The 27352-nt window shown below is 39.0% G+C and overlaps 5 protein-coding genes across 6 annotated transcripts; 1 reads left to right on the forward strand and 4 right to left on the reverse strand.

Moving 5' to 3' along the window:
* Positions 1-1131: 1131 nt before the first annotated feature.
* LOC113004108 (RWD domain-containing protein 1-like) lies at positions 1132-3921 on the forward strand. 2 transcript variants are annotated; one of them, XR_005574411.1, is made up of 6 exons: positions 1132-1380; positions 1629-1756; positions 2000-2294; positions 2768-2968; positions 3212-3411; positions 3685-3921. XR_005574411.1 is itself a non-coding variant. In XM_039447349.1 (3 exons), exons 1-2 carry the CDS (start codon positions 2723-2725, stop codon positions 3230-3232), a joined length of 267 nt encoding a protein of 88 aa, XP_039303283.1. In that variant the 5' UTR covers positions 2708-2722; the 3' UTR covers positions 3233-3411; positions 3685-3921. The 2 variants fall into 2 exon arrangements, 1 of the variants encoding a protein (XP_039303283.1); XM_039447349.1 differs by lacking the exons at positions 1132-1380; positions 1629-1756; positions 2000-2294 and having other exon boundaries at positions 2708-2968.
* A 10534-nt stretch (positions 3922-14455) lies between these two features.
* On the reverse strand, positions 14456-16309 carry LOC120357394. Its single transcript, XM_039447579.1, has 2 exons — positions 15361-16309; positions 14456-15213 (listed from the first exon to the last, which is right to left on the reverse strand). The coding sequence occupies exons 1-2, from the start codon at positions 16307-16309 to the stop codon at positions 14456-14458; spliced, it is 1707 nt and encodes a 568-aa protein (XP_039303513.1).
* A 38-nt stretch (positions 16310-16347) lies between these two features.
* LOC120357395 lies at positions 16348-17919 on the reverse strand. The gene has a single exon (XM_039447580.1). It carries the CDS (start codon positions 17917-17919, stop codon positions 16348-16350), a length of 1572 nt encoding a protein of 523 aa, XP_039303514.1.
* Positions 17920-18376: 457 nt separating this feature from the next.
* Positions 18377-19075, reverse strand: LOC120357396. The gene has a single exon (XM_039447581.1). It carries the CDS (start codon positions 19073-19075, stop codon positions 18377-18379), a length of 699 nt encoding a protein of 232 aa, XP_039303515.1.
* A 2-nt stretch (positions 19076-19077) lies between these two features.
* On the reverse strand, positions 19078-19653 carry LOC105204508. The gene is made up of 2 exons (XM_011173597.2): positions 19398-19653; positions 19078-19349 (listed from the first exon to the last, which is right to left on the reverse strand). The coding sequence occupies exons 1-2, from the start codon at positions 19651-19653 to the stop codon at positions 19078-19080; spliced, it is 528 nt and encodes a 175-aa protein (XP_011171899.2).
* Between the last annotated feature and the right edge of the window lie 7699 nt (positions 19654-27352).

The raw sequence follows: 27352 nt of genomic DNA on the forward strand, positions 1-27352 counted from the left end.
AAAGATATGCATGCAATATAATATAATATTTCAATCTACTTAAAAATCGTCACTTATGCAATTAATGTGTATTTTTTTACAGAATATTCACATCTAGAATATCACACCTCGTGAAGCAGTTCTATTAAGAAAATAAATGTACAATTGGATGAAAATGTTTATCACAATCGAATAAAGTATCAAAAGTAATCGAAACAGACCTCGAAACGACCTCGAAAACCTCAGAGTACGAAATTTCAATTTATAACTTTTTATATTTTTTGAAAAATTAAATTTATTTAAATATTTTTCAATTTTGTTTGTTTATTTCAACAATATTATTAACAGAAACAAAATTATGGTACTGTATCTTATTATTTTAGATCTTAGGATGCTAAATTTACCAAACTTGTCAATATTGATAGTGATTTACATGAAAAAAATCACCAAATTATATTATTTCTTATTATTTTAGATCTTAGGATGCTAAATTTACCAAACTTGTCGATATTCATAGTGATTTACATGAAAAAAAATCACAAAATTATCAGGAGGCGCGGTCGCGTCTCGCGGTATTTTTTTTTTTCCATCATCATCAGCGTCAGCGTCATCATCAGCGTCAGCGTCATCATCAGCGTCAGCGTCAGCGAGAAAGACGAGCGCCTCTTTTACGCGAGTCAGCGAGTTCAAGCATAATGAGATTATCAGATCTCAGTAACGGCTGAACCGATCAAGTTCCGAGTAGTCTCAATCGATAGCTTGGGGAAAATTGCATAATAAAAGTGTTTTTATTTTTTCTCTTCGTGCCCTACGAGCGGAGATATCGCGACGCAAAGTCCAAATCTCGACGATTTACATTTAAGATACGTCATTATTATTATCGTCGCCAAGCGAATCTTGTCCAGTACATTTTTTCGACACGAGTAACGAGTGGCGCTCGTTACTACACTATATTAGAGTCCCTAGAAGTGGAGAGTCTGGACATTTCGGGGTTCCACGTGATTGGACTGCACCTAAAATGGCAGCACCAATACAGATCCTTATTTAATCCTCTTTAGCCAATGCGATAACAGCATACAACACGTTTATGTGCACACATTGATAAACATACACACACATAAGGTATACATATGCATACATATATGTTATGTACATACACTGACATATTCATCACCGACATTTTAGGGGCAGATGTCCAGACTCTCAACTTCTAGGGACTCTACACTATATCAGCCCGCATGCAACCATGTGATGCATCACAATGGCCGCGAGTGTCACGACAATGATTGCCGTGATATCATGGCTTTCCTAATCTGTAACCTGAACTGAATCGGCAATATATCTCGGTTTGCGGGGCAGACGACATTTTCTTTTTGCCGATCGTCGCTAAGAGAAACTTGGGTACGTTTTCGACACGGAGTGGTGCTCATTATAGCCGTTTTATGTGATTATGGGTGCGTTCTTTTTCATGCATAACATAACATGCGATTCACGCATAACATAACATGCGATGCATCATTTATCCTTGTTGTTTTTCAACTAACTAACGTTAAACGAGGATATATAATGCATTATGCACGTCATGCGCATCTCATGTGATGTGATGCATGTATATCGTATGACCGCATTCATGATTGCCGATTTGACAGATTATCTAACCTCAAAAGTCATCAACAACAATATCTCGCTTCGCGAAGCAGAGTGACACTTTTCCTGCTACATTCGTCCGTTTCGTATAAAAACGCGTCGAATCAGCCTGATTTCATCAATATCGAAGGTAAGTCACACATCAATCAATAATTTATCTGTATTTAACAATATATATTTTGCTTGCATTACTTCTCCTACAATATGATAAATATCATAAACATATACTGTGTGAGATTTTTCTTTCTGACTAAAAATTTGTTTTAATTATAAACAATTACAAATAATATAATAATTCTTGATTATAAATAACATTTAGATTGTACATAATTTGATTGCTTCAATGATGAGTGTCTGTTCTTGTCTGTTGCAGTGTTGTGTTTAATTAATCTATCATCTACTACTTGCACCGCCATTCGATCCCAACACCTGAGCAGTATCCTTCACGCATTTTGTTTATAATGGGAGTACACATACGAGTGATAGCATTTAATTCAATATCAATATTATAACTTAGCGGGCTATAAGTGTGATTGATGACTTCTATATATTATGAATTTTGTTGCAGCGACACTGGAAAGTTGATCTTCAAGCCCACACAACCCTCTTTTCCCCATGAGATTTAGAGTATTCGCAACCTCTTGATATTTTGAAAACTTTGAGTTCTAGTAAGTTGTGCACATGTGATCTTTTTATAATATATATAAAATATTTGATTTATATAATTGTCTGAATATTACAATATTTTGTGAATTTTTTAAAGCTCTTACGATTAATAAAAATTCAATTTACAGAGCATAACTGAAAAAATATATATAATTAATGTGCATTACTTTTGTGTAATAAAAAAAAGATTCGTTGAGCATCAACATCGAATTTGTAAAAATTATTTCATTTGTCAAGAAGCAAAAAATTGAATTTTTTTAAATGAGCAGTTTATAAAACTGAAGAATATTACTGTTGTTATAGAAAGATAGAAATAGAGGATTGTAGAAAATTAGAAAATGCTACCTAATGATAACGTTGAATTTTTTATAATAAAAATTTATGGGTTTTTGATATAAACATGTATATATATCACATAGTTTTTACATATATGTCCAAGTATCTAGATGAGTCACTACTCATATCAATTTTGCAGCAAAAGAATTTGGAGGATGGAGGTAACGAGAAATTGAAGGCACACCTAACAGAACAGATGTATGAAAATCTTGGAATGGTAATGGTTTTTACAATGGTCAGTGCAGCTCAAGAATGGCTGAACGTACAGTGGGACAAGATAAACCTGAGGAGAGAGGAGACTGCGGCACAAAAACTGAAGGAGGAAAAGGATGGAGAAGGGGTAAGACTAGTTTTCCTCATTGTTCTTTTGAGATTTAAAGACTCTAATAAGTAATTACATAAAATACAGTCTGTTATGTAGTTATCACATTTCTAAAATAAGAAAAACGATGAAATTAGATTTCTCTTTAATTTTACTTTTCCAGAAAATTAGGAACACTTAGTATCTTATTATCACAGTTACTTTTTTATTTGTGTTTAAAATTTTATTTGTGTTTAAAATATTGAATTTATTTGTGTCTAGAATATTGAAAACACGGGCTAAGACGTTCGAAATATATTCATTCCCCCAGACGACAATCGTAATGGTTTTATAGACTATTTGAGAGAACTCTCGTAACTGTCGAACCTTTTTCAAGCTGGAAAGAGAACTTTGATGAAGAAATGGGCTACACGAAACGGAAAGAATTAGCGGATAGCGAGGGCAAAAAGTTAACAGGCAGGGTATTATTTTTTATTTTACATAAAACTATTCTTTCTTTTAAATTTTATTAATAACAAAATCAATATTTATCAATATTATAAAGATATAACAAATTCTTTATTGGTAAATTTTTTCATTAAAAGAAATATATGAAGATATATACAGATGTAAAGAAAAAGTAACAAGACTTCTTTTTATTTGTTGAAAGCTGGAGAACTTTTTAAAATCTGACTTTTATTCTATCTATAAGATATTCTATATTGATATTTTGCGTATCAACTTTGGTGACATAGGTGATGCTGTAAAAGTAGAATGAGACAGTTTGGTCCAAAACCTAGACGATGATGAGGACTATCCAGACGATGATGAGGACGACCCAGACTATGATTCAAATATCTCGGATGATAGTGCCTAAACAAGCTTGATTCAGTAGCCATCAAAGTGATACGTGGAACAAATTAAATTTAAGGAATTTACTGAATTATTACAAAGGGAAAAAGAAAAATGAGTAAAATGTATATCGCATTCTCGCGAAAAAAATAATGATAAAGATGGAAAATAATTCTTGTTTAGGGAGAAAAGAAAATTGTATTGTTTCTTATATTTTTTATATGTTATCTATATGTTATTTATATGTTAATTATCTATATGTTATTTAAATGTTAATTTTATTGTTTCTATGTTTCTTATATGCTATCTTATATTTTTCGGCAATGCCGATTATGCGGTCGCATTTCTGAGATTTAAACTTATTAAAAAATGTTAGGATAGGTTAGGTTAAAGAAAGTGTTAAAAAATACATTTTATATATTTATTTTTACTGATATTTTAATATTTTTAATAATAATTATAAACATTTACAACTTTTTGGCCCCTACGCCCTCCTCCACCCCATCCTCTTCCACCCCGTCCTCTACCGCCCCATCCTCTTCCGCCCCGTCCTCTTCCGCCCCGTCCTCTTCCGCCCCGTCCTCTTCCGCCCCGTCCTCTTCCGCCCCGTCGCCCTGCTTTCTTCCAGCGAGCTGTAAGAATTTTTTATATTACGGTAAATAATTGATAAAATTTAATTTAATATTATAAGACTATATATATATAATAATCTATAACCTACGTTTGGTTTCTGCGGCCGATGGTGCGGCCGGCGGTGCAGCTGGCGGTGCAGCCGGTGGTGCAGCCGGTGGTGCGGCCAAAGGTGCGACCAAAGGTGCGGCCAATGGTGCGGTTGGCGGTGCGGCCGGTGGTGCGGCCGGTGGTGCGGCCGGCCGTGCGGCCCAAGATGCGGCCAGCGGTGCGGCCGAAGGTGCGGCCGAAGGTGCGGCCGAAGGTGCGGCCGAAGGTGCGGCCGAAGGTGCGGCCGGCGGTGCGGCCGAAGGTGCGGCCGGCGGTGCGGCCGGTGGTGCGGCCGGAGGTGCAGCCGGTGGTGCAGTTGGCGGTGCGGCCGGTGGTGCGGCTGGCGGTGCGGCTGGCGGTGCGGCCGGCAGTTCTTCATCAATTTCTATCAAATCTTGTGCAGCCCTCATAGCTGCTTTATACATTTGGTCGTTGTCGTTGGACGAAATGTCTGACATCTGTAAAAAATGTATTTATTATTTATTATAAATTATCGCTTTTATTTGTAAAGCGAGGTGAAAAACTTACGCCTATATTAGAAGTTGGTGAACTTTCGCGATTTGATTGACATGTACAATACAACATCAACGAGAGGCGCGGTTACATTTATTTAAAATCGATTCGCGAGTCGAGCGCCTCCTGAGATCATCGATCGATTGACAATCATGACCGTGGTGGGGATAGAAATATAGATAAGGGGGAAGCCCATTCTTGCATAGCTGCACAACCATGGCTGTGTTCCGATATAACTGCCAGTACTGGCAGTGGTGAAAAATCCGTTCCGTTATTGGTACGCAGCGCACTGCGACAGCATCTAGTAACATCAATGACGTCATGAATGGTAGCCAAATACTACTTGGGTTAGAAATAGGAAGATTTTTCAATGAAAATGCAGAAATACAATCACTTAGGTTTTGTATAGAAATTAAAGAGAGTACCACATGGGTTAGCATAGAAAAATTTCTTTGTTAAAATACAGATACTATTTACATGTGGGTCTCTGAGAGACCCGTTGTACTGCAAAAGGTTAAGCGTGGCCACTCCAGCACACCCTTTATGGCTAGGGACTCCTTGGTTTCTTGAAATATATACATTTTCAAAGGTCTATACCAAGTTATAGCCACTTCGCAATTTTTTTGTTTATTTTGGACAATTTGCCTGGACTAAATATCAAAATATCCGCGAAAACGCATCACAGTAATATTACTGTGATATTTCACAACATTTCTGTGATGTTTATGTGATATTTAAATGATATTGCAAAGAATTAAATAAATGAATTATTTTAATTTTTTTTATTTTTATTGTTATTCTTAATATTATTTTCATATTGTTACATGTAATATATATTAGACACAGAAAAAAATAATTATATTTATTAAAACAGAATACAATAATGTAAACGTAATAAGCGTTTAATTTACAAACAAATATCTCTTGTGTGCTTTTTCATTTTTGTTAAAAAATGATTTAATTTGAATTATAATTTTAATTTATGTTCAAGATTAAATAACAATACAAAATATTATTTGCATGTAAAAATATAAAATTTTATGTGGAACAGCGTTCCACACGCACCTCGCATTGGGAAAAAAATCAGAGCGAGTATTCGTCTCCAAACAACAAGTAACGATTTTCCTTAAAATCTCATTGAAGTGTGCGATAATGAGTCGGCCGCAGTAGCGTCTAGATATAACACCTGTGGCTGCACTTGACTCATGAGAAGGTCTTCAGCGGCGCGGTCACTTAGCGGTGGTGCCAGCACTCACTTGTTTGCGTGGAGTCTTATACACACAGCGGGACTGCAAAGCGGCTGTGCACATGCTCACTTGTTTCGTCGTATGTTGTAACGGTCGGTGACCGAGCCGCAACATTATATACATACACATAATTAATGAACATTGTAAAATACTTAATTAATGATGGAATATATATAATCATATTTTTTAATAGAATTGAAAAAAAGTGAAATTTAAAGAAAAATTTGTTAGAAATTTAATATTTTAATTAACTTGAAAAACCTTTTACTGTGGTGTATAATAGTCTAATCAATATTAATGAATAAACTATTTTACAAAATAATGTACCAAGCAATAAATATTAAATGATGTAAAAATGAATATTTTTTTAAAAACTTCTAAATATACCTTAAAATATTTATTGTCAAGTGAATAATAAATGTGTATTGACAAAACTTTTTGTAAACATTTTCTATAAAAAAAATTCTTATGATAAAAATTTTTTAAAATTAAAATCGATTTTTGTGCTTCTGTAAAAATTATAAATGGCAATAAGACAAATACAAAAGTTTTTCTATAATTTTTTAATAAAATTATTATTGATCGAGTTGTAAAGCAATAATTAAATTTATAGATTACATAGAAGAGTGTACATTATAGTTTATATATACAGTTTAAGGGATAAACTAAGTAAATATCTAAACTAATAATAAAGTTAATTAATTTTTTTTCTTAACTTTCACTTTCATTCCACGAAAAGGCAAAGACATAATTATTTTATTTGTAAGTTGATTTTTTCTATAGGATACCAAAATTACCAAGAATATTATAGATACTGAAAATATCGAAATTAATCAAAGAGATAGTGACGTTGCATTAATAAGACATAATAAAAACGTCATTTAAAATTACCTTGTTTTTTAGGTTTAATATTGCAACAATATATTGCAATGATATCACTGGAATATTTTTATGTTATTATCATTGTGTAATATCACAGTAACATTTCTGTGATATTCCTGTGATATCAGTGGAATATTTCAATGTCATTATCACTATGTAATATCACAGTAATATTTCTGTGATATTTCACAGTAATATATAATATTTCTATGATATTGCAATATTTCTGTGATATCACAGAAATATTACGTGCTATGTGGGATGTTTTTCACTGTTATAGTGTCTAACAGCTATGATATTTATAATATTATTCTTTTTTATTTTATTATACATTTTTTGTTTTTCAAGACGAACTTAATATTGTTTTTTTGTTTCATATCTTTGTGCATGTTTTTTATATGCGCATTTTCTTCTACATTTTATTATGTCTGAAGATAGAACTTGTTTTAAAAAATCACAAGTGGAATCTTGTGGAAAATATTTAATAATACTGCCTCAAATATTTTCATTAAATATTGTCTTATTATGGAATGTTCATATTTTATTGTGCTTGGTTTTAAACCAAATAATTATACATTAGGAAATTTAATTGCGTTTTTATTAAATGTTAATAATAGACATAATTTTTTCAAATATATTTCATGATAAGTATGTAATTGTTTGCGATTTAAAGAATCATAAATATACATGTATATTGTTTTATTATTCTAATAATTGCACATCCAATAACCATATGCTGATGTGTTGCTATATAAAATTTATGTGCTTTGAATGTACTTTTTTACTCATGTAATTATATTTTTTTATTATTAATTTTAATCTGGCTATGTCAGTGATTTAATTTTTAACTTTTCTATATTTTTATTTAAAAGTTTCTTTGATATAATATTTTTCTATCTGTATAAAGAAAAAGTCAGTTTGAATTATATTACTTTAAAAAGAATATATAGAGGAGAAAAGGGTATTATGGTTATCCCTATGATCTCCATCATTAGATGACGTATTCTAACAATTGCTTATAGAGTTATTCATTTAGTAGCTCGCCGTTTTTTAGTAATGTTAATATGACAATACATAGTAAATGACAATTGTTATAAGGCATTTTTACTTTTGAGCATTTCTAAACTTTTTCAAGGTTCACCTTTAAACCTTTAATTATTTATACTTTCTCATTATTCTTAAACTTGAGTGTATTATCGCACGAATGTATATACACTTGAGTGTTTTTTTTATTATTTACCTTTTTATTCAGTTATACACATTTTGAGTTATACAAAGTTAAAACAATAACATGGAATTTCATTAATATGGTCTTTTAAGCGAAATTTTTATATTGAAATATTTCTTCGATAAATCGATCGTCATTCTAGAGAGAAGTATTTAGAAACATTAAAAACATTATTTTTGCGGGAGCTTGTTGTTTAATGTTAAACAGGGATAAAATAATATTTTTAACTAAATTTCTAATGATATTTTTAAAGTTACTGAACGCAAGAAAATTCTATATTAGGTGTTACGTCCGCCGGTTCGTGAACTTGCGTCGTAATGGTTTTAATGTTGGCCGCTGTCACCAGTTGTAATGATTTTGGGTGATATGCCCATCCTCATGAGAACAATTAATTTATTTGTTTAAACTATTTTCTTTTATAAAGAGTTTTGCTTGTATGAGTGTTTGATTAAAAGGTGGCATTTTTACGTTACGTGGAAGAGGGTGCGTGGTACAGAAAGTGAAAAAGAAAGTGCTAGAATTTGTCTCAATTTACAACTTTTTATTACTTATAAGATAGGCGTTGTTCTTACAACGGTAGTTCTTCTAATGGTTTACCTTGTATGCGCCACAATAAGAAATAGTCAAAATAATTGTAAAAAAAAAAAGGAAAAAGAATTTTGGTCAGAAGAAAATAGGAAAGAAAAAAGAAAGAATATGTAGGAAGGAGAGAGTGGCTTACGACGCCTCCGGTTTGTCGATGATCTTATGGAGATCTCGAGGAGACCTTAAGATCGCCATGCCGGATGGAAGAATTCGCAGCGAGCAAGTTACTCTTTCTATTTTTTTTATGAGTGATTTTCCCTGTTTGGTTGGGGAGCTGTCTGTGAGGGAGTGTCGTGGTCTTGCGACTAGATTGAGAGGGAGAGGTCTTGTGGGCTTCCTTAGCGGCACAAAATTAGAGAGGGGCCGCTGTCTTCCGAAAATCGGTTATGTATCGTAGCCATGGACTTAGGAATAGAGGGTGCGTAACCTACGGTGCATAACCTACAGGGGAGAAGCACGTTTGCGGCGAGGGGAGGGGCGCCATGTTGGTTTCAAAGATCGCACACATATAAAACATGAACAGCGTGTGTGTGAAATCAACAGTACAGAATAATAAAGTTTAAAATTTTGTTAATCTTTTACATTAAACTTTTCTTTAATTATTTCATAATATATAATACATTTAACAATGTAATAAGCTAGTATAACAAACATACTAAATAATATTTTACATATAAAAACAAACTAAAAAATGAACTCTGAAAAAATAAACATAAACTTTGGAGATCTTTTTCAGAAATTATTAAATTAATAATTCTATAGACTCTCAACAAAAAATATTAGGAGTATAAATAAGTTTCCGCCGTTTCACAAAAAATGGCGCCACTAGTATGTTATGGTTGAAATTGTCTGTTGTAAAACGTTATATCGTAAGGTTGGACAACAACATAACCTTAAAATATTAGCGATTTTGTATCAGCATCATATATCTTTTTTCGTGCAAAAATGTCGAGTTTTGAGTCGAATAAGCGTCATTTGCGGGAGCTTTTGATTTACTTTTTTAATTTGAAGAAATCTGCAGCCCAGGCGCATCGATTGCTTGTAGAAGCATATGGTGAGGCTGCCTTAAGTGAGAGAAGTTGCCGTGAGTGGTTTCACAAGTTTAAGAATGGTGAATTTGACGTCGAAGACAAAGAACGTAGCGGAAGGCCGAAAATGTACGAAGACGCGGAATTAGAAACATTATTAGATGAAGATTTGTGCCAAAAGCAAGAAGCACTTGCACTTACATTAGGAGTAACTCAACCAGCAATTTCACATCGCTTAAAATCATTGAGAATGATTCAAAAACAAGGAAACTGGGTTCCATATGAACTGAATCCGAGAAACGTTGAACGCCGATTTTTCACATGTGAAATGCTGCTCGCCAGGCATAAACGAAAGGGTTTTTTGCATCGTATAGTCACTGGTGATGAGAAATGGATCCACTACGATAACTCAAAGAAGAAGAAATCATGGGAACTACCTGGCCATGCTTCAAAATCGACAGCCAAGCCGAACATTCATGGAAAAAAGCTCATGTTGTGTATTTGGTGGGATCAGTTTGGTGTCGTGTATTATAAGTTGCTCAAACCGAATGAAACCATTACTGGGGCTCTCTACCGAACACAAATGATGAGATTGAGCCGAGTACTCAAGGAAAAACGTGCCCACTTCTACTCCAGACACGACAAAGTTATTCTTCTGCATGATAATGCTCGTCCACATGTTGCGGCGCCGGTCAAAACCTACCTGGAAACACTCAATTGGGAAGTTTTACCCCACCCGCCGTATTCACCAGACATTGCTCCTTCTGATTACTACCTGTTTCGATCGATGGCGCATGGCCTGTCTGAGCAACACTTCACATCATATGAAGATACAAAAAGTTGGGTCGATTTGGATAGCTTCAAAAGATGAAGCATTCTTCCGAAGCGGTATCCGTATGCTGCCAGAAAGATGAGAAAAAGTAGTGGCTAGCGATGGACAATACTTCGAATAAAACATTAGGTACCGTTCTTTCACAATAAATGCCCAATTTTTTATAAAAAACAGCGGAAACTTATTTATACTCTTAATAATTTAAATATATTTACCATAAACATTTATTGATACTTATGCTGAATTAATTTAGTAAACTTTTGTCTATCACTAATGCTTTTATCGACAGTTTTAGAGCAAATATAATGTAATCTAATTTTGATGAATTTTTTAATTATAGCTTCGGTAAGATAAATTGAATGGGATTCTAAAGTGTTTTGATCATTATTATGATCTTTTAAACTTGAAAAAAGTAAACTACAACTTATTAATGACCTTTTTACAAGATTCATTAAAAACTGATCCTAAAATTTTTTTAATAAAAACTTTCCACCACTTTCATGAAGACACATTTTTATTATTTTTTCAGTTTTTGTACAAATAAAAATTACATCAGACGATGGATAAATTAAAAATCCTCTACTTTTTATTGAAATTAAAGATGAATTTGATGATGTAGAACTTTCTAAAGCTTTTAAGCAATATTCACATTTTATTTTTTTCTGTAAAGATCGAACAACAAAACCTGCTATGTAAGAAATAATTGTTTCAGCAACTTCTGATACAGTACATGGATGTGTTACATATGAGTGTGTGTCAAAATTCTGAATTAATATTGATAATCTTTCTGTATCCCTATTAATGTTTTTGTCAATTATGCTTCCATCTTCTTTGTTATTTGTTTCAGCTAAGACATGTTTGATTGATGGCGTGGTCATATTAATTACATTCACCGGATCTATTTTTGATGTTATATGTAATATAGAAATATTTTTTTGAGGTGTACAATTATCTGTATTATCTGTGCAAAGTTCAAGATGTACTAAAATTTTTTTAAACATACCAACAAATTGACGAACTGTAGGATTATTGTTACAACCATTATGTGCTCTTACTATATACAACCAAAAAGCAATTCTATGTGATCTTGACTCACTTTGTAAAATGGTATATATTTTAAAACTTTTTCATTTTCACATAATTCACGATATAGATGCTGGATACTATGAATATAAATTAAAAATCCAACAAACCACATCTTTCTTTTAGTAAAAATAAGTTATTCTGGTTTTTGTTTCCAAATTAAGAATATAATTTTCACATTCGAGTAATTTTGCAAAAATAGTTTTGTTATGATTTTGTTAGTTTTTTAAAATTGTAACGAACCGCCTTTCCGCTCCCCCCTCGGACCGTCCATCGTTCCGGGCTGTCCGGCCGAACAACCGCCGGACAGCAGAAACCTGGCGCATAGCGCCGAAAATATACTCCGACACCGGCGTAGCGCGCGTTGACGCATCCGCACGTGAGGTCTGCGTGACAGATCTCCGCGCGCACGCGCTCGACCGGAGTGGTGACCGCCGGACCGATCTCGAGCAGCGGGGAGACCCCCACCGACTCCGTACCGTTCCGTACCCCCGCACCGTCCCTGCTCACGAGATTCGGGTATATAAGCGTCGCCGCTCCGAGAGTCGAGCGGTCTTCTTCTCCGTCCTCTCTCCGATCCGGAAGAAGCCCATCCTAGCGCTCACTTGGGAGTTAAGAGCCTTAGCTTCCGCCAAGCAGTCTTGGCAAGAGCCTTCCGCTAATCCCGATACCGCCGATAGAAACGGGCTCAAGTACATCTTGGGCTCCACCAGGAGATCCTGGTCGGCGATTCCCGATCCGCCGTCCTCACTACGGTATCGACTCACGACCTGGGGTGTGGAGTTCCGCGCCTCTACCAAGGGCTCTTGGCGTGAGTCGATCACCACCGCCGAACATCGCGGTATTAACCGCTCGCGACGGGAATCCCCGCTCCGCGTACACTCGCACCGAGCGCGCGTCACTTACGGCCGTGGCCACGGCCTTCAGCAAGGCCACGGTCTGCGCGCGTCAACACCGGCTTCGAGTTCTCGGAAAACTCGAGGCCGGAATTCCGCGAACTCAGCCGCGACAATAGCGCGATTCAGACACCGCGGAAAAACCGACCATTGTTAATACCGTTCGTTCCGTCCGCGCGTTCCGTTTTCTCGTCCGTCCGTCCGCGCGTAGCCTTTAAGTTTGTGTTGCGTCCGTCCGAGCGTCACCGCCATCCGTCCGTCCGCGCGTCGTGGCCAAGCCACTCCCTTTGTACAGAACCAACGCGAAATAAACGTACTTTTGTATTCAACACCTAAAGCAACTAAGTCTAGTTTCTCTTGGCGACCTCCCTCCGCGCCCTTGTCCGTCCGCAATCACGCACCGCCCCGTGCGCGGAAAAAGACGGGTCGTTACAAAATGTGAGCTTTGTAAACTGTTACTATGCATAATATCAAAAAGATCATTAAATAAATTTATAAAGCGGATTGTAGCAATGTTACCTTTAAATGAAGAAATATTCATATTTTTTAAAACTGTTATTGAATCGGCAACACTATTACTAAATAATTGAGCTGCAAGTCGAACTTTCATTTTCTGCTTTCGATAATTTAAATGTTTACTGCGTAACTTATTTGCTAAATGAAGTCCTTCCTTTTCCTGAATAGTGTGTAGTTGTTCGAAGTATTTCCATGATACTTCCCCATCTTCTGCAATAATAGTACGAAAATCGCCTAAACAATTTTGTACTAATTTTAACATATGTGATGGATCCAACAATATGAAGACCTTCTTTTCAGTGACAGGATGTAGAAAATATGTCTGCAAATTGTTATTTTGATATTCTTTATCAATATGAAAACCAGTTTACTGTTTCATGATAGACATATTTACAGAAGCACCATCAAATGTTAAAGAAATTACAGAAATTCCAAATGCATGTAGCAACTCTAAGCTTTTTAAAATAAGCAATTTTTTGTATCAGCTTTTAATGAATCTATAAAAAAGTAACTGTTCGCGTATCGCCTCGGTCCAGTGATAACCTTCCTGGACGTAGACAGCTTAAGCGAAAGTACAGAGGGTATCTTAGAGGCACGCACTGCAGTTACTGATAAACGCACTTTATTTCATTTCAACACAGCGCTCAGGGATCTCCGTGCTTACGGAATACTAAAGCTCGGTACAATATAAGAATCGCACTCGCCGACAGAGTCAAAGCGGATCGCGGTCGCTAGTCGCGTGCTTACCGTCGGCACAGTCGTCGAACGAGAGAGCCCGTCGACCAAAATTTGAACGAAAAGGTAATCTCCGCCTCCGCGTCTCCCCGTCGCCCCCAGCTCCTCGATCCACCGAGAACGACGACGACGGCCGGGGAAGCAGACAGCGCCGTACGAATACGCCGGAATCGGGCGGCGCTTCAATTCGCTCAAATAACGAACATGCCGCCCGCCTCGTCCGGCTGACGAAATACGAACTGGCTTGACTAAGGTGTAAACCAAAAAATAAATGAACAACTACTCTAGATTACCGATTAATAACGTGAACAAAGAAAAAATAATGGGAGATCAGATACAACTAAACTAAAGATTAAAGAGCTATTAAAAAACGTCCCCTGCGAAGAGCGCTCGTCAGTGCAACGTAGCGTCAGGTGGCTTGGTCAAGCCCCCTGAGAGAGCGCCGATCCGTGATGAGTGGAAGAGGACAGATCTTGGTGATCGGCCGTGTCAGCTCGGTCGCCGCCGTGCGGACCGTCACCACGCGCACGCATCCGTCCGGTCCCGGAAAGACTCGTGTAACCCGAGCCAATGGCCACTTAGCAGGCCGCAGCAGCTCGTCCCTCACCAAGACCATCATGCCCGGCGTGAGGTTGGTCCGCTCTCGGGTCCATTTGGAGCGCTGCTGCAACAGATGCAGATACTCCTCGTGCCACCGCCTCCAAAAGGATTCCTTGATTGCGGAGATCAACCGCCAGCGCGATGTGGGATGAAGATCGGACTCGGGGACCTCCGTTATATTCCCGAGCGCCTCACCCACCAGGAAGTGGCCAGGCGTCAACGCCACCAGATCCGCCGCGTCCGTGCTCAATGGACTTAGCGGTCTTGAATTGAGACAGGCCTCAATCTGACACAGCAGTGTCGCCGTCTCCTCATAGGTCAGGGCATGATCCCCGATGACGCGGCGCAGGTGATGCTTGACCGAACGAACTCCCGCTTCCCAGAGTCCCCCAAAGTGAGGAGCCTGAGGTGGAATGAACCTCCATTCGGTCCCGTCGTTGGCCAGCACCTCGCCGGCCTCCTTATAGAATTCAGAGGCGGCCCGAAATCTAGCCCTCAGTTCAGCGTCAGCTCCTCGAAAGTTGGTGGCATTATCGCTAAGCAGCAGGCGACAACGACCCCGACGCGCTGTGAATCGACGGAACGCCGCAATGAAAGCCGACGCCGACAGGTCCGACACGGCCTCCAGGTGAACCGCTCAGGTCGCTAGACAAACAAAGAGACAGATATAGCCCTTGCTAGAGATGTTTCCTCGTCCCTTGTGAGCCCGGATACGCAGGGGACCGGCGTAGTCGACTCCCGCCGATACAAAGGGCCTGGAGGGACGCACGCGTTCGGGTGGCAGCTGGCCCATCCTCTGTTGTGCCGTTTCCGCACGGAAACGGGCACAGCGCACGCACTCTCGGGCGATCCTTCGCACTCGAGTGGCCACCCCCACGACCCAGAACCGGCGGAGGAGATAGCTCCGCATGAGTTGAGGGCCCCCATGCAAGGTAGTGGTGTGCGCGTTGCGAAGGACCAGCTCGGTGAGAGGACCCTCCTTTGGAAGAATCAGAGGGTGCTTCTCCGGGAAGGGCAGCTGAGCGGATTGAAGTCTACCGCCCACTCGCAAGGATCCATCCTTGTCCAGGAACGGACTCAAGGCTCGCAGCGACGAACCGGTCGGCAGCGGGCTGCCCGCCGTAAGCGCCTCCATGTCCCCCGGAAACTCTCTTCTCTGCGCCAGTCTCACCAACCTAGACAGACTAGCCTCCAACTCAGCGCTCGTCAAGAACCCGTCTTGCTTGTGTATGCCTCGGGCGCTCCGATAAAGTCGGCAGCAATACGCCACTACGCGTACAAGCCGCGTCAGCGACGAGAATCTCTCCTCGAGGAGGTCCTCCTTATTTCCTGGAGCGGCTAAATGCACCGCCCTTCTTTCCTCTTCTTCTTGGCGAGTGGCAAGGTCACCCATCGCGGGCCATGCGGCGGGCGGTCCCCGCAGCCACTCAGGACCCCTCCACCACAGGTCCAGTCCAAGGAGCTCCGAGACCGGAATCCCCCTGGTTGCCAGGTCCGCTGGATTGGAAGTCGTGGGGACATGCCTCCATCGCTCGCCCGGCACAAGATTTTGCACCTCCGTCACTCGATGCGCTACAAATGGTCGCCAGCGCGACGCATGAGAGCGCAACCAGCACAGGACGACCCTCGCATCTGTCCAGGCCACGATCGGTGCATCCTCCATGTCCAGCTCGCGCGCCACCCGGCGGAGCAGCCGTGCCATCAGGACAGCTCCGCAGAGATCCAAGCGGGCACGCTCTGCGTCTTGACGGGAGCCACCTTGGCTCTGGCCGTCAGCAAGGTCACCCTTACCCGGCCGTCTCGTCTGGTGACCCGAGCGTAGACCGCCGCCGCGTAGGCTCTCTCCGGTGCATCGGAGAACCCATGGAGCTCCACCTCGTCCCCCCGGTCACGCTGCAGCCAGCGCGGGACTCTCAAAGCCGACAGTCCCGGCAGGGAAGCAGTGAAGACTCTCCAAGCGTCCACCAACTCGAGGGGAAGCGGGTCGTCCCAGTCGTGGCCGGCAAGCCACAGATCCTGCATGAAGACCCGGGCGAATATTAGAACAGGCGCGACCCACCCCAGCGGGTCAAACAATCGAGCCGCGTCAGACAGGACCGTTCGCTTCGTGGTGGTTTCGTGTTGCTGGGATACTGTCACACGGACTGACAGTGCGTCTTCATCAGGATGCCACACTATCCCGAGAGCGCTTACTGCGTCAAAGGCTGGCAGCAATGCCTCCTCCGGCGACGCCCGCGGGAGAAGCTCCCGCGTGTTCGAGACCCACTTGTCCAGCGAGAACCCTCCAGCCTGCAGCAGTGCCACTAGCTGGCGCTGGACCTCCCAGGTCGCCGACAGATCGCTTCCTCCAGCTAAGATGTCGTCGACATAAGAATGTCGCAACAAGGCCGTCGCTCCCAGTGGAAAACGCGCAGCCTCGTCGTTGGCCAACTGCTGCAGCGTGCGTATAGCCAGGAATTGCGCCGCGGTTGTACCGTAAGTCACCGCCCGGAGCTGGAACTCTCGAACTCGCTCCGTTGGGTCGGCACGCCAGAGTATCCTCTGCAAGTCCATGTCTGCCGGGTTTACTCGGATCTGCCAGAACATCTTAACTATATCGGCCATGAATCCGACCTTGAACCCTCGCCATCGAGTCAGGATGACCCATAGGTCGGACTGTAATCGAGGACCTGGTAACAAACAGTCATTCAGCGAATAACCAGATGTTTTAAAGGATGCATTAAAAACCACGCATATTTTCCCTGTGGCCTCTCCAGCCTTGAAGACTGCGTGGTGAGGCAAGTAGTAAGACACCGACCGGGAAGGAGCATCAGCCAGTACGGGATTCATATGATCCAGCGCTAGGAACTCCACCATAAAGTCGATGTATCGTTTCTGCAGCTCGGGCTTCCTCGCCAAGCGGCGCTCCGAGCTGAGCAGCATAGACAGCGCGGCCGAGCGTGACTCGCCCAGTCGCTTAAGTCGATCCGGACGACAGGGCAGCCGTACAACGTATCGGCTCGACGCGTCCCGAAAGTGCGTCCGTCGGAAGTGCTCCTCCGCTTGATCCTCATCCGGAGTCGGAACGCGCTGAGCGGCAACCTCTTCGAGCTCCCATAGTCGCTTAAGAGCTGTTGTGAGCTCATCAACGGGCTGTGCCAGCAGCACCGACACCGTGTGCGTAGCGACCGCAGCTTTCTCCCCGGAATCCACTGCGCCGGTCAGAATCCAGCCAAAGGCGGAGAGGTGCGCCGAAGGCGAGCCCAGTTCACCTTGCCGAATGTCAAGTCGCATCACTTGTCGGTAAACGTCGGCGCTGAGTACAACGTCCACCGCAGCCGGCGTCGCAAAGTCCGGGTCGGCCAACGGAAGATTCGTCAAGTGCGGCTACGCACGCGCAACAACGCGTTGAGGCGGCAGCAGATCGGTCAATCACCGGAGCACGAATGCCTCCGTCTCGAGGCGGAACGCGGCATCTGTTCGGGACCTTATGCCAAGCGTTACAGCGGTAGCAGCCTCCCCGGTTCGCGTACCCTGCAGACCGGATACCGCAACCCGGACACGGCGACGCGGCGCGCGTAGCATTTGGGCTGCACTCTCTGTTATAAAGGAGGCCTCTGACCCTGTATCAAGCAGAGCCCGCACCCGCAGTTGCCTTCCAGACGGTCCCTCAAGCAGAACCTGTGCCGTGGTCAGCAGGACGGTTCTTCTGCTAGTAGCGGCGGTCGAGCCCACGCTTGCTGTCAAGGAGTTAGCGTCGGCGACAGTCCTCCGTCCCTCGTGGTTGGTCCCTGGTGGTGCCTCCGGACTGCCCGAAACCAAGCCCATGCAGGGTAGTGTGGTGATTCGCGCCACACACCAAGCAACGACCCCTGGCCGGGCAAGAATCCGCCCGATGCCCAGGTTTCACGCAGTTCAAACACGCGCCAAGTTTTTTCACCTGTTCTGCGCGTTGAGCAACAGGCAATGCCTTGTATTTGGGACAGAACGTCAGTGCGTGCGCACCCGAGCAGAGAGAGCACGTCTTCGCCTTTGTTTTCGGAGTCACGGTTGTGTTGCATGCAACGCGCGTGGCCTTAGCTGCGGACTTCGCACCCGCACCCGGTCCTCCTCGCGGAAGGGGGGCGTCCACCCTAGCCGCCTCCAGAGCGCGCACCCGGTTCTCTAGGTAGACCTGTAATTGCCGAAACGTCGGAAAGTCGCGCGAGTCCAAGAGTGACGTCTCCCAGTACATCCGTGTCGTGGCGTCCCACTTGCTAACGAGCAAGTGGACGAACCAATCATCCCACGCCTCGACCGGTCGCTCCAATGAGACGAACGCCCGCCGCGCTTGGTTGAGCACGCCCAGCAATCGTTTGATTTCCCCAGCTGAAGATTTAATGGCGGCCGGGCAAGAAATCAAATGGCGCATGTGAGCACAGAGCAGGACTCGCGGATTGTCATAGCGCATCACTAAATCCTGCCACGCCCCATCATAAGCGCTGTCAAGGGAACGCCTGCGACGACCTCCGCTGCTTCACCGGTCAGGCACCCCATCAAGTACTGAAGCTTCTGCACCTTAGGAACGCCCGTGACGTCATGAACGAGCGAGCGAAATAAATTTCGAAAACCCTCCCACTCGAGTTGATCGCCGGAGAATTTCGGCAGCTCCAGCTTCGGAAGCTGCATCTGTTTAAGTACCGGCGCGACCGCCGTAGAGCTCGGCCCAGGGCGCTCCTCCACCTCTACAATTCCCGCTCTGCTTAGCTAAACGAAAAGATCATTAAGCCTACTACGCATATCAAAATACTCCTCTTCCGTTTTGGTGAAGTAGTCGTCCTTGACGTAATTCGTTTTGTCAGCTTCGGGATCGGCTGCGATTTCAAAGTGCACGTCCTGATAACGCTTCCAGTAATCATCGAGGCGCGCCAGCCGGCTCGAGACTTCATACGCCGTGATTTTGGCTTGTCCTAATTTTTGCAGGTTTATCCACATGCGGGAGATGTATCCCGCCAGGACAACTTGTTGTTTGATCGTTCGATCTAACATCGTGATGAGCACGGCGAGCTCAACTTGGAGTCAGACACCGCGCGCGTGATTCCGACCAAGCTAGTCGTTGCGATCACGCGGTGAGACCACGCGATCCCGACGCTCGAGCGAGCGCGCCTCGCGGCTTGAGTAACACGGACGAAAGGTACTGCTGCCGCGTGAATCACGACTCCGTCGCATGCTACCACGTGTTCCACGCGCGGGCACTCCGAGACTTCGTGATCGCGGAAAAGTAACGCAGCGGAAAGAATTGCTCGCGCCAGCGGAACGCGAGCAAAAATTGTTAACTTGCACTATGAAAGTATCCCCGGATTCAAGTTGGATCCGGCTCGAAGGACCAAATGTTCGCGTATCGCCTCGGTCCAGTGATAACCTTCCTGGACGTAGACGGCTTAAGCGAAAGTACAGAAGGTATCTTAGAGGCACGCACTGCAGTTACTGATAAACGCACTTTATTTCATTTCAACACAGCGCTCAGGGATCTCCGTGCTTACGGAATACTAAAGCTCGGTACAATATAAGAATCGCACTCGCCGACAGAGTCAAAGCGGATCGCGGTCGCTAGTCGCGTGCTTACCGTGGCACAGTCGTCGAACGAGAGAGCCCGTCGACCAAAATTTGAACGAAAAGATCTCCGCCTCCGCGTCTCCCCGTCGCCCCCAGCTCGATCCACCGAGAACGACGACGACGGCCGGGGAAGCAGACAGCGCCGTACGAATACGCCGGAATCGGGCGGCGCTTCAATTCGCTCAAATAACGAACATGCCGCCCGCCGTTTTTTTTTTTTTTTTACTGTATATGCAATATATTTGAATTGTGCGTAACTAAAACCACACGATGAGCCGCTGACAACGCAAATCACCTTCCTGTTGACTACAAAAGAATGCGGAGTTTATTTTAACCTTGACAGAGATCGAGATAAATCAGATTTAGAAGTTATAACCGTTCTGATGATGGAGAGTCATGACGAAAATCCCTTTGAAGAAAGATGCCGATTCGAAGAAGGATTCATTAATTAACGGATTATTTCGTAACAGTCTAGTAATGCGATATTCTGTAGCTTAGATATAAAAAAGAGGAATAGTGTTAACGCATGTTATCACTACAATTAATTCATGGCTATATAATAGTTTTAAGGTCTATCCTCCAGTGGATATGTAGCTATTTTGGATAAAGCTTTAGACATTGCAGATTGTTCTGCCCCCATTAATTCAGTCATACTTAATACATCAGGATGATATTGATATATATAACATATTATTAAATAAATATGGCTCATCTCTGCATATTTAAGTTGTTTGAATATTACAGCAAATATATTTCTATATTTCTGATTGCATTGATGCTAGTCGTCTATATAATGAAAATAATCTGGTTCTTATTTGATGTTTTGAGGATATTGCAGTATTAAATGCAAGGCAAGCTTCAAGATCTGGTGCATTAATGGACTCCACATTCATTTTTATTGCAAGTACTTGACTGAAACTTCTCCACCTATTATAAAACCATTTTGGTATTGAATGATGAACAAGTCTTTTGGCAACTAATAGTAACATACTAAGTGCAACTGTTTTAACAGATCCTAAACTTTCATCAAAGTTCATAATTGACATTCTTATTTTTAAAGAACCCAAATCATAAAGAATTCCCTTTCAATCACCTCTACAGTTTCTAATACGTTTGGTTCTAATGTGATGTTATATTCTGAACATGCTCTTATTAATCCTGATTGTAATATATCATCATTAGATATAAATGCAGACATTATAGTTAAAACTGATGATATAAGAAGATTATAATCAGGATTAGGCCCCTTAATCTCAGGATCATCATATATAGGAGTAAGCCCAATCGCACATAACATTGCTGTTGTTCTAGTATCAAGGATTAATGTTTCATGAGGACAACAGTGTCCAATAATATTTCTTGCATACTGTCTCCCAGAAGCAGGGAGTTCTCTAGTGGATCCAATTGTACCCCTATTTTGAATTTGATCAATGACATTTCTAATTTCTGATAGAAAGTAGGTTTGATGTTCCTGTGGCAATTTGGTTAACTCTCTTTTTCTTCTAGAAGAAATAGGGATATGTTTAGATGCCATGATGATAATTCTTTGATTACAGGTAACCAAACGGAATTTTCCATGATCCATTCATGCACACAACAGTAAAAACCAAAACCTGTTTAGCTAATTTGTTAGGATCATCAATAGTAATATGTTTCTCCATACCAAAGTCTACCATGCCATACACCTTTGAGCCCACTCGTTCAACTTCACTTTTTATATCCATTTCATCAAATATGACAACTCCGAACAAAGGATAATTAACAGCTTTACAACGTTCTTTAATTGATTTTAAAGCTTCCGAATTGAAACCGGGATTTCCATTTATGGAAGTTTACCATTTATATAAGGTTTTTGGATGAGGTAAAATGCAATCAAATTTTTTTCTAACTAATCATAAGCTTTCGGACTATAATAATTTAAAGTTAATGCAAATAATCTTAATTCGGGGCTGTATTGTCTATTAATTTTATTGTTATTAGATTTTAAAACTGTTCTTTTTAAAAAATCTTTATTAGACTTACCTATTTGTTCTAAAACATCTAAGTAATTCTTATCTAATTTTGATTTTAAAGATACCATAACAGTATCAAAATCTGCTTTAGATTTTTGTTTGATTTTGCGTTTCAAACATTTAATGGTTTGTTGTGATTTTTGTTTATATTCTTCCAACGAAGCTTTCAAAAATTTGATTGCGTTATCTTTGTCATCTTGCAAATGTTCAGAACTAACAGATGTTGAACGATGAACTTTTAAATTTGAATTTTCAGATAAATTTATTGGAGAAGAACCCCTATCAATAAAAGTCTTTTCCTCGAGTCTTACACTGCAATCTTGAAATTTATCTAAATAGTATATTACACTACAAGAGCCGAAAGTTGAATTTTCGGCCCTGCGTAGGGTTGCACAAGACCAAGACAAGACGATATTTTGTAAAAATATCGTATTGGTCTTGAAAATTTTCAAACATTTCAATCTTGTCTTGGTCTTGTCTTGGTCTTGTAACAAAAATCTCGTCTTGTCTTGTTGTCTTGATTTTATTAACAGTCCTTATTGAAAATATATACTAAAAATAATATTTAACATAATCTTTATAACATAATTTAAGAGATAATTATTTTATTTAATTTAAATAAATTTAATAAATTTAACAAATTTAAAATTAAATAAGTTTAGCAAATTTCTCGCAGAATGATACGTCTCTCTACGTCGTCGAAAGAGGGCAATGCGTTCGTGCAGCTGCGCCGCTGCCGCGCTGCCGTTGCCGTTACCAGTTACCACTACTCATGTTACATAGGAGCGACGGCGTAGCACGCCAAGCACGCAAAGAGGTTAGCTTATTCGCACCAGTTCGGACGTGTTCTATCGTGCAGCTTTGATTGAAAAGATGAAACGCAGTAAATCTAGTAAAGATTCAGATTCAAAAAGAGTTAAACAAAGTACCTCTGCTAGACATGCGGATGCAGACATTTCCGAAAGTGATATCGAAAGCATAGATACGGAAAATAGTGAAAATACGGAACAAGCCGAACAAGTAACTGTTAAATGCAATTACAAGTCTTATTTTAAATATGAAATAAAAAACAATTGCAAGGATGGTATATGCTTATTATGTGCAAAAGAAAACATAAATAAGAGAATAAAAATGAAAAACAGTAATACTACTGGATTAAAAAAACGCTTAGAAAGAAGCCATAAAAAAGTATATCAAGAGTTATTTTTATCAAAAACTATGAAAGATAAAATATTGTCGGAAAAACGAAAAACTATAGATGTATTATTAAACGTAAGTACTAAAATTAAATTTTATAAATTATGTATAAAATAATTTTAATCTACTATTTTTACATTATGTCGAAGTATACTGTGATAAAAGATAAAAGAATGTATAAATGCCAGAGCTAATGTACATGCAAATTATTTTATTTGTCCTATATTTTGGATAAGTTGAACAGATCGATACTATAAAAATTTAAAATTTTAAATATTTTATATATATATATATATATTATCATCGAGATTTTTATAGCTTTTTATATGTATGTTTAGATAATCTTATGTATACTTCTTCTTGCCTTTTTTATTATACATGATGCATCTTTCTTTCTCACACATTTCTTTACAATATTTGCAATTAATTTTATCAATTTTAGTCTATCGTTTTTGTAAATAAATATACATCTTTTTACAAGAAATTATGTTTAAATTTTTAATATTTCGATTATAAACGCATTTTTAATGCCTAAATTTTGCTTTTGAAATTATTGCTGATATCAACAATAATATTATATAAATTGTTTTATCCAAAATATAGAACAAAATTTAAATAATCACGTTGTTTGGGATAGAATGCTCGTTTCATGGCTAGCTTATAAAAGACTTCCATTCACATTTTTCGATGATGATATGACGGAAAATTTTTTTCGAAAAATAAATCCTAATACATATATGCCTAAAAGAAATTCTATGAAAGAAAAAGTTATGGATGAATATTACAAAACGAAGGCTAATCTGAAAAAAATATTAAATGAAAATGACAGTAAATTTTCTTTTACAATTGATGGCTGGACTGCACAAAATTTCCAATCATATTATGGAATTACTGTACATTTTATAGATAACAATTGGAAATTTCAATCATTAACATTAGATTTTGTTCCATCAAATGGAAAGCATAGTGGCAAAGATATTGCTAATTTTTTTTTAGTATAATTAAAGATTATGGTATACAAAAGAAAGTGCAAGGCATAACATTAGATAATGCTGCTGCAAACACAACATTTATTCAAGAACTTAGTGTATTAATGCATAATGAACATATAGCTTTTGATATAGAAGACCAGCATTTTCGATGTTTTGCACATATTATTAATTTAGCAGTACAAGATGTTTTGAAATTAATAAATATCGATATTAAACAAGATCAAAATAATTTATATTCAGGTCCAAGCGACTATAATGATAGCGAAAATGAATGTGAAAATGAGTCAAGTGACGATGAAATAAATGAAAATGTTATGTTTTCTCGGACAATAAATAATATTAGAAATACTTGCAAAAAAATACGTCAATCTGAACAATTAACTATTCGATTGAAGTTATTTTGTGATGCTGTCAATATTAAATTTATAAAGCCTATGTTAGATGTAAAAACACGATGGGATAGCACATATGATATGCTACATACAGCTATAATATTAAAACCAGCATTGGTTATGTTGTGGGATAATTGTTCCAACTTAACAGATTTAAAAGTTGCTGAAACAGAATGGATTATTTTGGAAAAAATTGTACTATTTTTAAAACAATTTAAATATGTTTCTAAAATATTATCAAGTGATTTAGACGTGACATTACCCACCGTTGTTTTAGCATTTAATATGCTTGTTGATAAAATTGAATCAATAATATTTAATTTGAATAACAAATTAGATAGAAATATACAAGATGAAACTCTACTTCTTGCAGTTCAAGCTGGACGAGACAAATTATTAAAGCATTATCGTAAATGCAATTGGATTTATTGTATTTCTTTAATTTTAGATCCAAGACATAAAACTGAAGGGTTTGATGTAACAGCATGGGGCAAAGATCTTAAAGATTCTTCGATATCAAAATTTGAGGACATTTATAAAAAAATTTATTATGTAGAAATTTCAGATATAGTAGTCGATAACATTCAAGATATAACATTAGAACATGATCCTGAAGATGAAGATTTAATAGATATAAATACCATCTATAAAAAAACACCTATTAAAGCATCTATTTCATGGAAAACAGAAATTAATAATTATCTGCAGATTCCGAGAGAATGTGCAGATGTAAATATTTTGGAATGGTGGAAACGTCATACTCAGATTTATCCGATATTATCAAAAATGGCTCGAGACATTTTAAGTTCAACTGCATCATCTGTTCCAGTAGAACGAATATTTTCAATAGGAGCTTTGACTATGACTAAAAATAGAAATAGGTTACAAAGCAAATCTTTAAGAGCACTAATGTGCATCAATTCATGGGTTAAATGTTCTTTGAAATCAAAAATTTGCGAATTTCAAATTTAAAAATTTAAAAACTTTATATTTTTTTATATTAAGAGTTATAAAAACTTTATATTATATTATGATTTATAAAAACTATATTATATTATGAGTTATAAAAACTTTATATTGTATTAAAATGTTAATACTTCATATTTTCTATAAAAACAAACTTTATATTATGTTACAACTTATAAACACTTTATATTGTATTAAATATTCCTAAATATGTTAACATAAATGTTTTTTTTTCTTTTAAATAAACAATTTTAGGTCTATATAATATATGTAGTAATTTTTTCCTTATCTTTTATAAATATTTTAGCTTTTTTAAAAAACCAATATTCTTGACAAGACCAAGATTCTTGACAGTTTAGTCTCGATATTGTCTTGAAAATTAATTTTCAATCTTGTCTTGGTCTCGTCTCGAAATTCGAGACAAGACAAGACAATATCAAGACTAGTCTTGGTATCTCGTGCAACCCTAGCCCTGCGCGTCATGCGCCGAGGCGAAGCCGAGGGCATCATGACGCGCAAGACCGAGATTTCAACTTTTGGCCCGCGTAGTGTATACGATTTTTCTTCATAGCCGGTCGAAAGTACGTTATTAATTTTATTTTTTTTCACTTTAAATGTTGATGAGCATGTTTTTGATGCCTGCCCCCGACATTTGCGGCACGAGCGAAGCGAGTGCTGCTGGTCGGGGGGGCAGGCATAAAATACATTCGAAGAGTCAAGTCCTGTCATATCTTTTAAAAATAAATTAATTCCATTTTATCAAAGATGTCTTTATTTTCTTTAGTTTAACAAATTATATTAATTATAATAAAATTTATAAAACAAAACATATTATAACCTAAAAACTCTTATTGCGTTTTTTTTTATCGTTTTCATTTTCATTTGAATTATCACAATTATTAATGAAATTTCCATAAAAAACACAGTTTTCAAACTTAATATTAGAGCAGTTAGAAATAATATCTTCAGTAAATATACAGTTTTGAAAATTCATAATTTGATTATTAAAATTTAAATTTGTAGATAAGCATTCTGATGATAGTTTACCAGTATGAGTATTAGTTTCATAATGTTTTTTCATTTTTAACGGTGGTTCATTTTCTTGTTTTTTAACAAAGAGTGATGGAATTGGTGGTAATGACATAAAATGAGTTGAAGGTAATGGTTTATTAGATTCTGTTAGTACTTTTCTTTTTGTCTGTGTTGTAACCGAGGTTATTGGAGGTTTTGTTGTTGTTAACTGATTTAATTTATCAATTGCTACTAGATCATCTTCACTTATTATAAAATCATCAGAAAAATCATCGGAATTATCATTTTGTTCAGTAGATTTCAAATTTTTATTTGCAGTTATTGTGCCACTAGAATAATTTTTACTAGTCGATGGTTGTGGATTCAGATGATAATTAGATACAGTAGCATTAGTAATACGTTCATAAATTTTTTCTCTATTTTTTAACGAATTTTCGACGTAACCTGTAAATAATTAAATCATTTATAGGTAAGATATTTAAGATAAAAATGTGTAGTATCTGAATAGTTAACAGAGTATTAAATTTTTATGTATTTATAC

This window comes from Solenopsis invicta, chromosome 3 (genome assembly GCF_016802725.1).
Source record: "Solenopsis invicta isolate M01_SB chromosome 3, UNIL_Sinv_3.0, whole genome shotgun sequence".
Classification (NCBI taxonomy): domain Eukaryota; kingdom Metazoa; phylum Arthropoda; class Insecta; order Hymenoptera; family Formicidae; genus Solenopsis; species Solenopsis invicta.

Bases quoted from the DNA above. Each gene is read 5' to 3' on its own strand.
- LOC113004108 (XM_039447349.1), top strand. From the start codon at position 2,723: ATGTCCAAGTATCTAGATGAGTCACTACTCATATCAATTTTGCAGCAA. The intron at 2,969-3,211 runs GTAAGACTAGTT...ATTTGTGTCTAG, and splicing joins AGGAAAAGGATGGAGAAGGG to AATATTGAAAACACGGGCTA.
- LOC105204508 (XM_011173597.2), bottom strand. From the start codon at position 19,653: ATGTTAGATCGAACGATCAAACAACAAGTTGTCCTGGCGGGATACATC. The intron at 19,350-19,397 runs GTAGGCTTAATG...CGGGAATTGTAG, and splicing joins GGAGTATTTTGATATGCGTA to AGGTGGAGGAGCGCCCTGGG.
- LOC120357394 (XM_039447579.1), bottom strand. From the start codon at position 16,309: ATGGAGGATGCACCGATCGTGGCCTGGACAGATGCGAGGGTCGTCCTG. The intron at 15,214-15,360 runs GTATCCGGGCTC...GTCGATTCACAG, and splicing joins CGACTACGCCGGTCCCCTGC to CGCGTCGGGGTCGTTGTCGC.
- LOC120357396 (XM_039447581.1), bottom strand. From the start codon at position 19,075: ATGCGCTATGACAATCCGCGAGTCCTGCTCTGTGCTCACATGCGCCAT.
- LOC120357395 (XM_039447580.1), bottom strand. From the start codon at position 17,919: ATGCGACTTGACATTCGGCAAGGTGAACTGGGCTCGCCTTCGGCGCAC.